Below are 12,941 nucleotides of genomic sequence, written 5' to 3' on the forward strand. Positions count from 1 at the left end.
AGGGTTTGCCTCAGTCAGCTCTCCCTCTATATACAGGGTTTGCCTCAGTCTATATACAGAGGTTGCCTCAGTCAGCTCTCCCTCCTATATACAGGGTTTGCCTCAGTCAGCTCTCCCTCTATATACAGGGTTTGCCTCAGTCTATATACAGAGGTTGCCTCAGTCAGCTCTCCCTCTATATACAGGGTTTGCCTCAGTCAGCTCTCCCTCTATATACAGGGTTTGCCTCAGTCAGCTCTCGCTCCTATATACAGGGTTTGCCTCAGTCAGCGCTCCCTCTATATACAGGGTTTGCCTCAGTCAGCTCTCCCTCTATATACAGGGTTTGCCTCAGTCAGCTCTCCCTCTATATACAGGGTTTGCCTCAGTCAGCTCTCCCTCTATATACAGGGTTTGCCTCAGTCAGCTCTCTCTCTATATACAGGGTTTGCCTCAGTCAGCTCTCGCTCCTATATACAGGGTTTGCCTCAGTCAGCGCTCCCTCTATATACAGGGTTTGCCTCAGTCAGCTCTCCCTCTATATACAGGGTTTGCCTCAGTCTATATACAGAGGTTGCCTCAGTCAGCTCTCCCTCCTATATACAGGGTTTGCCTCAGTCAGCTCTCCCTCTATATACAGGGTTTGCCTCAGTCTATATACAGAGGTTGCCTCAGTCAGCTCTCCCTCTATATACAGGGTTTGCCTCAGTCAGCTCTCCCTCTATATACAGGGTTTGCCTCAGTCAGCTCTCGCTCCTATATAAAGGGTTTGCCTCAGTCAGCGCTCCCTCTATATACAGGGTTTGCCTCAGTCAGCTCTCCCTCTATATACAAGGTTTGCCTCAGTCAGCTCTCCCTCTATATATACAGGGTCTGCCTCAGTCTATATACAGGGTTTGCCTCAGTCAGCTCTCCCTCTATATACAGGGTTTGCCTCAGTCAGCTCTCCCTCTATATACAAGGTTTGCCTCAGTCAGCTCTCCCTCTATATATACAGGGTCAGCCTCAGTCTATATACAGGGTCTGCCTCAGTCAGCTCTCCCTCTATATACAGGGTCAGCTCTCCCTCTATATACAGGGTCTGCCTCAGTCTATATACAAGGTTTGCCTTCCTCGCAGTTACTGAATATGCAGCGCAGCTTCTGAGACAGAAAGCATGTCTTTCCAAGGCATTTACTCCTTGGATGAGCGAATGGCGCTGGAGCTGCCAATACCTTTTATGGGTCTGGACATTAAGCAAACAGTATAAAAAGTTGCTTTAAACATCTGAGAAATGTTTTGAGATCAGTTCACCTTCTCCTCACAGTGTGCATGAGGCTGGGAGCGTACAAATTCTGAGAAGGGACTGCTATTGGTCAAGCACAGGGATGTATAGGTAGCTGGGCTCAATACACTATTGGTTACAATTTCATCCAGGAAAATCATGTATTCTATAGGCCATATCCAGTGACCCTCCTTTACTCTGTCTGAAGGCAACATTAAGGGGTTACCCAGAATGAGAAAAAGATGGCTGATTAGTCTCATCTCCATTGTAGTGAATGAGGCTGTGCTATAATTCTAGACAGAAAACTTTGTATAGGTGCGGTGCTGTGTTAAGAAGAAGGCAGGCATGTTTTTCTAATTATGGACAAGCCCTTCAATTAAAGGGGTACTCCGCCCCTAGACATCTTATCCCCTATCCAGGAGGATAGGGGATAAGATGTCTGATCGCAAGGGTCCTGCTGCTGGGAACACCCATTTGATCTCTCCTGCAGCCCCCCCTGTCATCTGCTGCAGAACGAACTTCACTCCGTGCCGGATGATGGGCGATGGCCGGAGGATTGTGACTTCACTGCCCCACCCCCTCGTGATGTCATGGCCTGCCCCCTTAATGCAAGTCTTGTATTGTGGGGCGGGCCGTGATGTCACGAGGGGGTTGGGCAGTGAAGTCACGATACTCCGGCCCCGGTATCACCCATCATCAGGCACGGAGTGAAGTTCGTTCGGCAGCAGACGACAGGGGGGGGCCTGCAGAAGAGATCAAATGGGTGTTCCCAGCAGCAGGACCCTTGCGATCAGACATCTTATCCCCTATCCTCTGGATAAGGGATAAGAAGTCCAGGGGAGGAGTACTCCTTTAAGTACATACACAAGCTATATATATATATATATATATATATATATATATATATATATATTCAATATCAGACATTTCTAAGAAATGTAGGCTAAATGCATAGAATAAATATAGACTAAGCGTCCCAGATAGCGTGACCTAAAGTGTCGCACATGGAATGATAAAAACTACTGTAAGTTGGTTTTGTCATTAAATGGCTTTTCTGGGACTTTTTTTATTCCAGGATAGGTTATCAATATCTGATCAGTGGGGGTCCGACACCAACACCCTGCCAATCAGCACCCACATACACAGTGAATTAGGCTGGAAGCAGACAGGTCTGTACATAGTGTAGTGGCTGTGCGGGGTTACTGCTGTAGAGCTGAGCTGCAGAACTCCAACATGGCCACTGCACAATGTACAGAACCGTCTGCTTCCATCTCCATTCATGGTTTATCTGGTGCCACAGCTCTGGTACCCTACTGATCCCTTATTTATTACCTTTCCTAAGTATAGGGGCTTCAATAAAAATCAATAAAGTTCTGGAAACCCTATGACAACACTATGACTAATACTGGGCATCTATGATTCCTTTGGAATCATTCCCAATACCGTGCGATACTGATCATTCCCAATACCGTGCGATACTGATCATTCCCAATACCGTGCGGTACTGATCATTCCCAATACCGTGCAGTACTGATCATTCCCAATACCGTGCGATACTGATCATTCCCAATACCGTGCGATACTGATCATTCCCAATACCGTGCGATACTGATCATTCCCAATACCGTGCGATACTGATCATTCCCAATACCGTGCGATACTGATCATTCCCAATACCGTGCAACGCTGATCATTCCCAATACCGTGCGACGCTGATCATTCCCAATACCGTGCGACACTGATCATTCCCAATACCGTGCGATACTGATCGTTCCCAATACCGTGCGATACTGATCATTCCCAATACCGTGCGATACTGATCATTCCCAATACCGTGCGATACTGATCATTCCCAATACCGTGCGATACTGATCATTCCCAATACCGTGCGATACTGATCATTCCCAATACCGTGCGATACTGATCATTACCAATAATGTGCGATACTGATCATTCCCAATACCGTGCGATACTGATCATTCCCAATACCGTGCGATACTGATCATTCCCAATACCGTGCGATACTGATCATTCCCAATACCGTGCGATACTGATCATTCCCAATACCGTGCGATACTGATCATTCCCAATACCGTGCGATACTGATCATTCCCAATACCGTGCGATACTGATCATTCCCAATACCGTGCGATACTGATCATTCCCAATACCGTGCGATACTGATCATTCCCAATACCGTGCGATACTGATCATTCCCAATACCGTGCGATACTGATCATTCCCAATACCGTGCGATACTGATCATTCCCAATACCGTGCGATACTGATGGGTTGAGAGCTGATGCCCCCTTATGATCTTTTCAGTTTGATGCAGACATTATACAGCCTCTCTGTACTTTTAGATAAGTATTGTTTCTTTTTATGCCTTTTTTTTCTGCTAGTTTAATACATTTTAGGTGTCCGTTTTCCCTGCAGCACCCCCACAAGAGTAACATTACATGCTGCCTATTGAAATGTAAAAGAGCATCTACAGTATGTAATACATTTAGCAGAAATATGCTGTGTGCAGATCTATGTTATGGTTTGGGGTCCTGAATGGGACTCCTTGCACTCTCAATCATTTATTTGAAGAATGATCATTTCATCCATGTTGGGGCATTAGTAAAAATGTTACTTCACCAGTAAGTGGCCACACCACTTAGAGGCAGCGGAGTGTCTTGAGGTGTGCACTATGTCAGTACTTACTGAAATCATTAGCGCAGAATGTATCCAGTATCTCCTTGGCAGAGCTGGCCTCGTCTAGTTCACAGTCCCTGCAGCTGGCACGGGGCACCACTGTAAGAAAGGAAAGCTTTATTACGTCTGAGGCTTATATAAAGTACTATGATAGTCGTAGCTGTGAACCACCTAAGAGGTTACAAATGTTAGACACAAAATAGGTTTGACAGGTCACATTGTGCCTGTCAGGATGGACTGTTTCCCCAGTGTTGGAGTTGGGCATTTAACATAGCCAAGATTACACCTCACAATGTCTTCCTACTCCCAAAGTCCAATTTATAGTACTTTGAGTAACTCAGCTAAGCTAATACAAAACCTGTCAACAAGCTTGTTTCCAATAACAAAAAGCAGAATTGTGAATGCAGCTTTTGTGTGCAATACAGGCTTTAAGGGGGTACTCCGGTGGAAAACTTTTTTTTTTTTTATCAACTGGTGCCAGAAAGTTAAAAAGATTTGCAATAGATTACTTCTATTAAAAAATCTTAATCCTTCCAGTACTTATTAGCTGCTGAATACTACAGAGGAAATTATTTTCTTTTTGGAACACAGAGCTCTCTGCTGACATCATGACCACAGTGCTCTCTGCTGACACCTCTGTCCATTTTAAGAACTGTCCAGAGTACGAGAAAATCCCCATAGAAAACATATGCTGCTCTGGACAGTTCCTAAAATGGACAGAGGTGTCAGCAGAGAGCACTGTGGTCATGATGTCAGCAGAGAGCTCTGTATGTACAGAGTGAAATCATCAGCAGAATACAAGTATAGGATAAGCAATGTAATATACAGTATGTACAGAGTGAAATCATCAGCAGAATACAAGTATAGGATAAGTAATGTAATATACAGTATGTACAGAGTGAAATCATCAGCAGAATACAAGTATAGGATAAGTAATGTAATATACAGTATGTACAGAGTGAAATCATCAGCAGAATACAAGTATAGGATAAGTAATGTAATGTATGTACAGAGTGAAATCATCAGCAGAATACAAGTATAGGATAAGTAATGTAATATACAGTATGTACAGAGTGAAATCATCAGCAGAATACAAGTATAGGATAAGCAATGTAATATACAGTATGTACAGAGTGAAATCATCAGCAGAATACAAGTATAGGATAAGTAATGTAATGTATGTACAGAGTGAAATCATCAGCAGAATACAAGTATAGGATAAGCAATGTAATATACAGTATGTACAGAGTGAAATCATCAGCAGAATACAAGTATAGGATAAGTAATGTAATATACAGTATGTACAGAGTGAAATCATCAGCAGAATACAAGTATAGGATAAGTAATGTAATATACAGTATGTACAGAGTGAAATCATCAGCAGAATACAAGTATAGGATAAGTAATGTAATGTATGTACAGAGTGAAATCATCAGCAGAATACAAGTATAGGATAAGTAATGTAATATACAGTATGTACAGAGTGAAATCATCAGCAGAATACAAGTATAGGATAAGTAATGTAATGTATGTACAGAGTGAAATCATCAGCAGAATACAAGTATAGGATAAGCAATGTAATATACAGTATGTACAGAGTGAAATCATCAGCAGAATACAAGTATAGGATAAGTAATGTAATATACAGTATGTACAGAGTGAAATCATCAGCAGAATACAAGTATAGGATAAGTAATGTAATATACAGTATGTACAGAGTGAAATCATCAGCAGAATACAAGTATAGGATAAGTAATGTAATGTATGTACAGAGTGAAATCATCAGCAGAATAGTGAGTGTAGCTCTGGAGTATAATACCAGAAGTACTGGGCAAGCAATGTAATATATGCAGTGACTCCACCAGTGGAATAGTGGGTACAGCTCTGAAGGTATAATACAGAATGTAACTCAGGATAAGAAATGTAAGTACACAGTGACTCCACCAGCAGAATAGTGAGTGCAGCTCTGAAGTATAATACATCATCAGTACATGAAAGGTAAATTAATGTAATGAAATACATTCTCAACTTTTAGTATAGATTAAAGGGGTACTCCAGGGAACTAAAACCATAGCCCTTCTTTTACCTTAGCTATATAAAGCAGTTTCCCTCTTTCAGCTGTCACTTACATGCAGGGAGTGAGAGAAAGACTTCATAATCAAATCCTGCTTGTCTTTGTGCAAAACCCTCACTGAGACTAGCCCCCACTATCCTGGAAGACAAACACCACATGATTCCTGTCTTGTCTGGCTTCACAGCCACACCTCCCCTCCCTGTGTGAGGATCTTGCCGGGAGAGAGACAGCCCAGCGTCTCCTCAGCACATAACACTGCTCTTTGCCTGCTGTAAATCTAATCACTGACTGCTGCCATTGAAAGAATAGCAAGATTTATTGCTTGGGGGAAGGATAGTTTAAAAGAAAAGACATGTACAGAGTGTACTGCTGACTGTATTTACAACAACACAGCATGCACACAGATAGTAAAAGCAATTAGCTGGCATCCATTACACATAGCCGCACTGACTGCTGGGAGTTTTAGTTTGGGCTGCAAGCAAGGAAAAAGAATATTCAGGAGACAACAGGGGCCACAGGAGCTGGCTTTGGGGCATTTTTCTTTTTCTTAACTTCCCTGGAGCACCTCTTTAAAGCATTAAAATGCTATCTAGAGTTATATATACCCTTTAAATTTTTGCAATATCTAGTAAACTGCAGATCATTTAAAGGACAACTGCAGCGCAATATACACTTATCTCCTATCTACAAGATAGGGGATAAGTGTTTGATCGCGGGGGGTCCGACTGCTGGGACCCCCTGAGATCTCCCTAACGGGGCGCCACCATTAGCGCTCATAGTGAGCGCTAAGGCGCGTAGCGTCGACCTAGAGGTCGACGGTGACACCCCGTCTCCTCCCCTTCCCCATACATTTCTATGGGGGAGCCAGGGAGGCACGAACACTGCCTCCCTGCCTCTCCCATAGAGATGCATGGCGGAGGCGTGCCGGCCGCAACGTCATGCTGCGGCAGGCATGCCCCCTGCACGGGAGAGCCACGGCACAGCCGCGGCCCCCTACAGGAGATCGTGGGGGGTCCCAGCGGTCGGATAGGGGATAAGTGTATATTGCGCTGCAGTTGTCCTTTAAGCAATTATTTTCACTCTATGTGTCAGATACCACTTACTTCTTCCACTGTTGCTTGTGTCATTGGTAATTGTGGAGATGCACATCCCATGATCAAAAGGAAACTGTTCACACTTCAGTATCTCTGGCCATGGGTATCCATAGCACGCCATGATAGGGGCACAGCTGTTCCTCACTGCCTCACACAGGCTTCGGCACGGCTTTATAATCCTGTCACTGAAGACATTAGCATGTTATTATTAAGTATGAAAATCCCCTTTTAAGAACATTTCCACCTAAGCCTGGTATAAGTCCCTAAGTCGGTTTTATTCACTTGTTTCTGAGTTAGATCTGTTTCTGGGTAAGTTAGCTGATCACTGTAATGGCCGCCATTACTAAGGCTCCTTTCACACTGACGTTTGTGCCCGTCAGTGTGACGGCCGTTAAAAGATAGGGGGAGAAAAATTTGCGCTTGCGACTTCTTTTTCTCCCGCTATCTTCCGGTGGAATAACGGGAGTCATAACGGACGTTAGAGGAATCCCATTCCTCTGTGCCCGTTATGACTCCCGTTAGGCTCCATTGCAATAATGGACATTAATGACACTAAAAGTGAAAAAAAGAGCCCTTTAAAGGGGTACTCCGGTTGTAAACTTTTTTTTTTTTTTTTTTAATCAACTGGTGCCAGAAAATTAAACAGATTTGTAAATTACTTCAAAAAAAATCTTAATCCTTCCAGTGGCTGAATACTACAAAGGAAATTCTTTTCTTTTTGGAAAACAGAGATCTCTGCTGACATCACGAGCACAGTGCTCTCTGCTGACATCTCTGTTCCTCCGTTCTCAGTTCCTAAAATGGACAGAGATGTCAGCAGAGAGCAGTGTTCCAAAAGATAAGAATTTCCTCTGAAGAATTCAGCAGCTAATAAGTACTGGAAGGATTAAGATTTTTTATAGAAGTAATTTACAAATCTGTTTAACTTTCTGGCACCAGTTGATTTATAAAAAAAAATAAAAAATAAAAAAAAAGTTTCCACCGGAGTACCCCTTTAACGTCCGTTTGTAACAGAGCCTCACGCATAGTGTGAAAGTAGCCATAGAAGTTGACATCCAGCTTTTCTAGAGGCCTCAATGGCAATTCTCTCAAGTCAGCTTTTGATCATACCCTGCTGCATGTCTAGGCAAAACTAGATGTGATCAGGACTCAAGAAAAGCTGGTTGAAAGTACAGATAAATATTTGTATTCTATCTTTAAAGTTTACACTTGCATACTTGGCACTTTGAATAAAAAACGATAAATAGAAATTCTTAAATTGATGGTTATATCTATGTTCGGGAAGACAAAGTGGCACACAGCTGTCTGTACCACTACTACATCTCCATTACAGATATTTACCCAACTCTCGCAGATGCCTTGGTATATAGTATCATATGCTTTTCCATATCCAGCAGGTTTGTCTACAGGGACTTTAGGAAAGATGTGCTGTCACCAAGCTTTCCCAGGCATGGACATAGCTAAGACATAATACTATAACACATTCTATAAGCACAGTACAGGCCCTGCCAATTATTAGCTTGCCTAATCCCTAATAAGCAGCCGCCAGGCTCTGGCGGTAGGTGGCCCTAATTCTGTTGTCAACTTCTATGTTTCATTGGAACAAAGAACAGGAGACTCAGTGCTGCTCAAAGACACCGAGTGACGCACATAAGAGTCAGTTAACCGTAATTCAAAGAGACATCCAAGGATACCAGAACCACTAATAGGACACCATGGCTCCCAAATACAATGGGAGTGACGCAAGTAAGGATAGTATGTCTACGCATGGAACTAGGAACATAATACATCCCCCAGAGGTTATAGTTACTGCTATAATGGCCTCCTAATTTCTAAATGCCAATACCATTCAGTGCAACAGCACTTCCACCATTTAAAACAGTCTGTCACCCAGCTTTTCCAGAATTAGATATAACAACAAGTATGGCCACAAAGCTGTTACCTAGCAGTTTTAGACCCTGGAAGGGCTTCTCTTTCTTTTTATGAAATGATACAGATGTGTTCAGAAGTCTAGGAAAGCTGGGTGATAATGCTTGTACGAATTGTCCTTGATCTTTTTTTAGAAACCTAAATTACTGTGGTTAAATATAATTAGAGAAACCCCATTAATTTAATGCATGGAAATAGCATTAACCGGACTAGCTGACTCCCCTTAAGTGATGGGAACTGTACAGCCTTCCAATGGGGTATTCTATGATGTTTCTAATAAAACATGTAAAAAGTGAAAGTTTTGGAGTACCTTACCCTTCCAGACATATAGGTGCGAAGAGTGAGCACAGGAAGATCCTGGCGTCTGGGTGGCATTCACGTGCAAGCAGCGGCAGCCAACTGGAGGATTGCTGAATCACCTCTGCCATTGTCTCATGCTCCAGCAGGTTAGGGATCCTCATCTCTGTATATCCAATGCCATAACATAAGGGCATATGTCTTGGGATTACCATGCACCTGGACGAGCTGCTCACAAAGTCCACATACATTGCTGGAGTACCACTGGTCAAAAAACAGAGCAAAAAGATCAGCTGCCACTTTAAGTCCTGGCATCCTGGGCATCTGCATTGCCATTCACTCATTGTCTTTTTTCCCTGATGTGATCTGATGCAGTGCCTGCACAAGTGAACAGGCAAGTGAGTTTCCCTTAGTCTTGGCCTATGGTTTTTTATAGGGCCGGGGACACTTTTCCTGCTAATCCTTTCTCATTAAGATCCCGCGCACTTGGACAAGACAATCCCACAGTTTGTGTTTGCCAATGGGCCTGATTGTTTGGACTTGTTAGGGGGGCAGCTTAAAGCAGCAGGTGTTGTAATAAGGGCAGACAAGGAGGTTGAATGTTTGAACTCTCCTGCCCATAGCATTATCTCAGCCCATTATTGTACTCTTGATTGGATCTCTGCAGGAAGCCATTTGTCCACCCACCCCCTCTTACTCCGATTTGTGATCATTAACCATCATGTAAAATACGATGTGTTTCCTTCTTGCTGTTCTCAAGCCAAAAAACAATCATTTATTGAGGGGGGGTAAGCATGGACTGTTTATTTAGCCCTGAGGATGCTCAAACAACACATAATGGGGCACAGGGCTCCATAAATGTTTTTCTTAAAACAATCCAGCTTGCATCCATTTGCAGTTGTTAGGATCCTATTTACCTGGTGATCAATCACAATGTCATCTGCTGCTATTTACAGAAAAAAACCTTCACAATTCAAGGGAATTTACACCATAAAATAAATAAATAAAAACTGTATAGTATATAGTATAGTACTCCTACTTATATTGGATGGCAACCAATTTAGTCGCCTGTACAGCAGGCTAGTGACTCCTTTTTCCCAGGGTCACTACTTTTGAAGAAGCCCACAAGCTTCTTGGCCCTGGTAGAGAAACTTAACAAGGCCACTCAAGTGGCATCTTCACTTTTGGACATTGTTATAGGATCTATAAATATATAATTTTCTTCTGTATATTCAGATAGCTGTGAGTAGTATGACTACAGCATCAAGTGCTGAAAGGCTTTTAGGCCGCCCCAGAGTTGGGACTTGGTACTGGGGACTCCTTTACCCAAATTTGTAGTTTGGCTTTATTAAATATTAAAGTGGTTATCCAGCATAAGGTCATTTTAGTAATGGAAATGCTTAGGAAGGATCTGCGCTTGTCTTGGGGCTAAATGGCTATGCTGTGAGATTACCATAACACTGTGGCTAGCTTTTTGTGAACTTGTATTTCCTGTTTTCAGTTTTCTTGTTTGCCTACAACTCCCATGATTCCATTTTCCTCCTTCCCACACATCAGCCACCCCACCCATTGAAACATAAATGAACTGCAGACCTGTGGTTTTCAATCAGGGTGCCTCCAGCTGTTGCATTACTTGCAGACTGCTCTCTCCACCCATTGAAGCAGACAGGCTCCCTGTCATCAGCTGACTAGTGAGGCAGGTCTCGACCGCATTGCACCCTGGGAAAAATCTGAGACAGCAGTCATTTTGTACGCTGTTCAAAATAAATATTGGGGTGAAAATCACATAAGAATTGTGAGAAAACCATCACACACAGGTAAAGACACTATATTATGAACTACACTAACTTTACAGCCCCTGTAGCATAGTCAAATAAAAAAAAATCCTGGAATACCCCTTTAAGGTTTAGTTCACCGCCAGAGAACCTTATCTAAATAACCTGGCCAAGGCAGAATGGCTTGTTGGTGCCCACCTCAATCCCTAGCACTATGTACCCTGATCCTCACCACAGGTCTAAAGTTACAAATAATTAATGACTTAAATACGGACATTGGCAGGTAAGTCCAATAGCAGATCATACCACCCAAAGGCTGAGAAAAAAAACCCAACCCAGCAAATCCATATATTGCCAGGTTAGAAATTGTACTTACATACTGTGTGTGACCCATAATCTCCATAAGGGCGCATACGCTGGACTTGTGCATGGCTCAACGCTGGCAAGTGGCCTGAAAGAGGGAGTGGGCGTGACATCACAGGGGAAAGACTGAAGCATTTATTGTCTATGATGCTGCTGAAAGAAATTAAACGCTGTACTTTTGGCAGCTTCATAAACCTAACAATGAGTCGGGACCCACTCTGGAGATCCCCCACTATATGACTCATATCCCCTATTGTGTGGATAGGAGATAAGTTATTTCAACTTGTAATACCCATTTAATATTTTTATAGTGGTCAGAGCTCTGTTTTTACTATATATAAATTATATTATTATAGCCACCACTAGGAGGAGCTCAGGAGCGTACTGCATACTGTTTTATTATTCAATGTCTTTTTAATCTGACACTATATAACTGGTTCTTATCATGCAATATATTATATATATATATATATATATATATATATATATATATATATATATATATAAACCCTTGACCATTGATCCCATCCTTGCAGAAATCCCCAACTTTTTGTCAGAGCAAGAATGCAAACTCCTCATCCACCTTGCCCAAATCAAAGGACTCCAAGCCAGCCAGATTCTACCTGTGGACGGCTACAAGGAAGCCATGGAAAATTTAGAGATAAGCAAAGCTGACATCTTTAATCTGTTGGATCACAATCAAGATGGGCAGCTGCAGATAAAAGAGGTGAGAAGAGGGTTAACACAACTGCAGGGGCATGGGGGCTCCACTTTTATATAAATATAATAATCTTTTCAACTTTCTAATATACTTTGGGGAGAATGGAAAAATGTATTAAAAGTGTATGCCAGTTTTTTGGGGTACAAAAGTTGCAAATTTTAGCAAAAATGTGTATATATATATATATAATATATAAAATATACATACAGTGGGGCAAAAAAGTATTGTCAGCTACCAATTGTGCAAGTTCTCACACTAAAAAACATAAGAGGCCTGTAATTTTCATCATCGGTATACCTCAACTATGAGAGACATAATGAGAAAACAAATCCATAAAATCAGATTGTCTGATTTTTAAATAAATTATTTGCAAATTATGGTGGAAAATAAGTATTTGGTCACCTACAAACAAGCAAGATTTCTGCCTCTCACAGACCTGTAACTTCTTCTTTAAGTGTCTTCTCTGTCCTCCACTCGTTACCTGTATTAATGGCACCTGTTTGAACTTGTTATCGGTATAAAAGACACCTGTCCACAACCTCAAACAGTCACACTCCAAACTCCACTATGGCCAAGACCAAAGAGCTGTTGAAGGACACCAGAAACAAAATTGTAAACCTGCACCAGCCTGGGAAGACTGAATCTGTAATAGGCAAGCAGCTTGGTGTGGAGAAATCAACTGTGGAAGCAATTATTAGAAAATGGAAGACATACAAGACCACTGATAATCTCCCTCGATCTGGGGCTT

At 42.3% G+C, this 12,941-nt stretch overlaps 2 protein-coding genes across 6 annotated transcripts in view; one reads left to right on the forward strand and one right to left on the reverse strand.

Annotated features, from left to right (window-relative positions):
• Positions 1–12,941, forward strand: part of P4HTM (prolyl 4-hydroxylase, transmembrane) — an 87,656-nt gene that overhangs the window by 38,327 nt on the left and 36,388 nt on the right. The window contains exon 3 of the mRNA XM_056524817.1: positions 12,009–12,199. Coding sequence (XP_056380792.1) covers positions 12,009–12,199 — 191 coding nt within the window. The remainder of the gene's footprint in view (positions 1–12,008; positions 12,200–12,941) is intronic.
• Positions 1–12,941, reverse strand: part of LOC130276026 (secreted frizzled-related protein 5-like) — an 82,661-nt gene that overhangs the window by 6,015 nt on the left and 63,705 nt on the right. For 3 of the 5 annotated variants that reach the window (XM_056524824.1, XM_056524822.1, XM_056524823.1), the window contains exons 2-4: positions 9,353–9,598; positions 7,118–7,293; positions 3,950–4,039 (exon numbers count right to left, since the gene is read on the reverse strand). In XM_056524824.1, coding sequence (XP_056380799.1) covers positions 3,950–4,039; positions 7,118–7,293; positions 9,353–9,585 — 499 coding nt within the window. In that variant the 5' untranslated portion in view covers positions 9,586–9,598. Of the gene's footprint in view, positions 1–3,949; positions 4,040–7,117; positions 7,294–9,352; positions 9,599–10,927; positions 11,439–11,485; positions 11,743–12,941 lie in introns of those variants that run through there. The other 2 variants (XM_056524821.1, XM_056524825.1) reach the window with 2 other exon arrangements.

This window comes from Hyla sarda, chromosome 6, assembly GCF_029499605.1.
Source record: "Hyla sarda isolate aHylSar1 chromosome 6, aHylSar1.hap1, whole genome shotgun sequence".
Classification (NCBI taxonomy): domain Eukaryota; kingdom Metazoa; phylum Chordata; class Amphibia; order Anura; family Hylidae; genus Hyla; species Hyla sarda.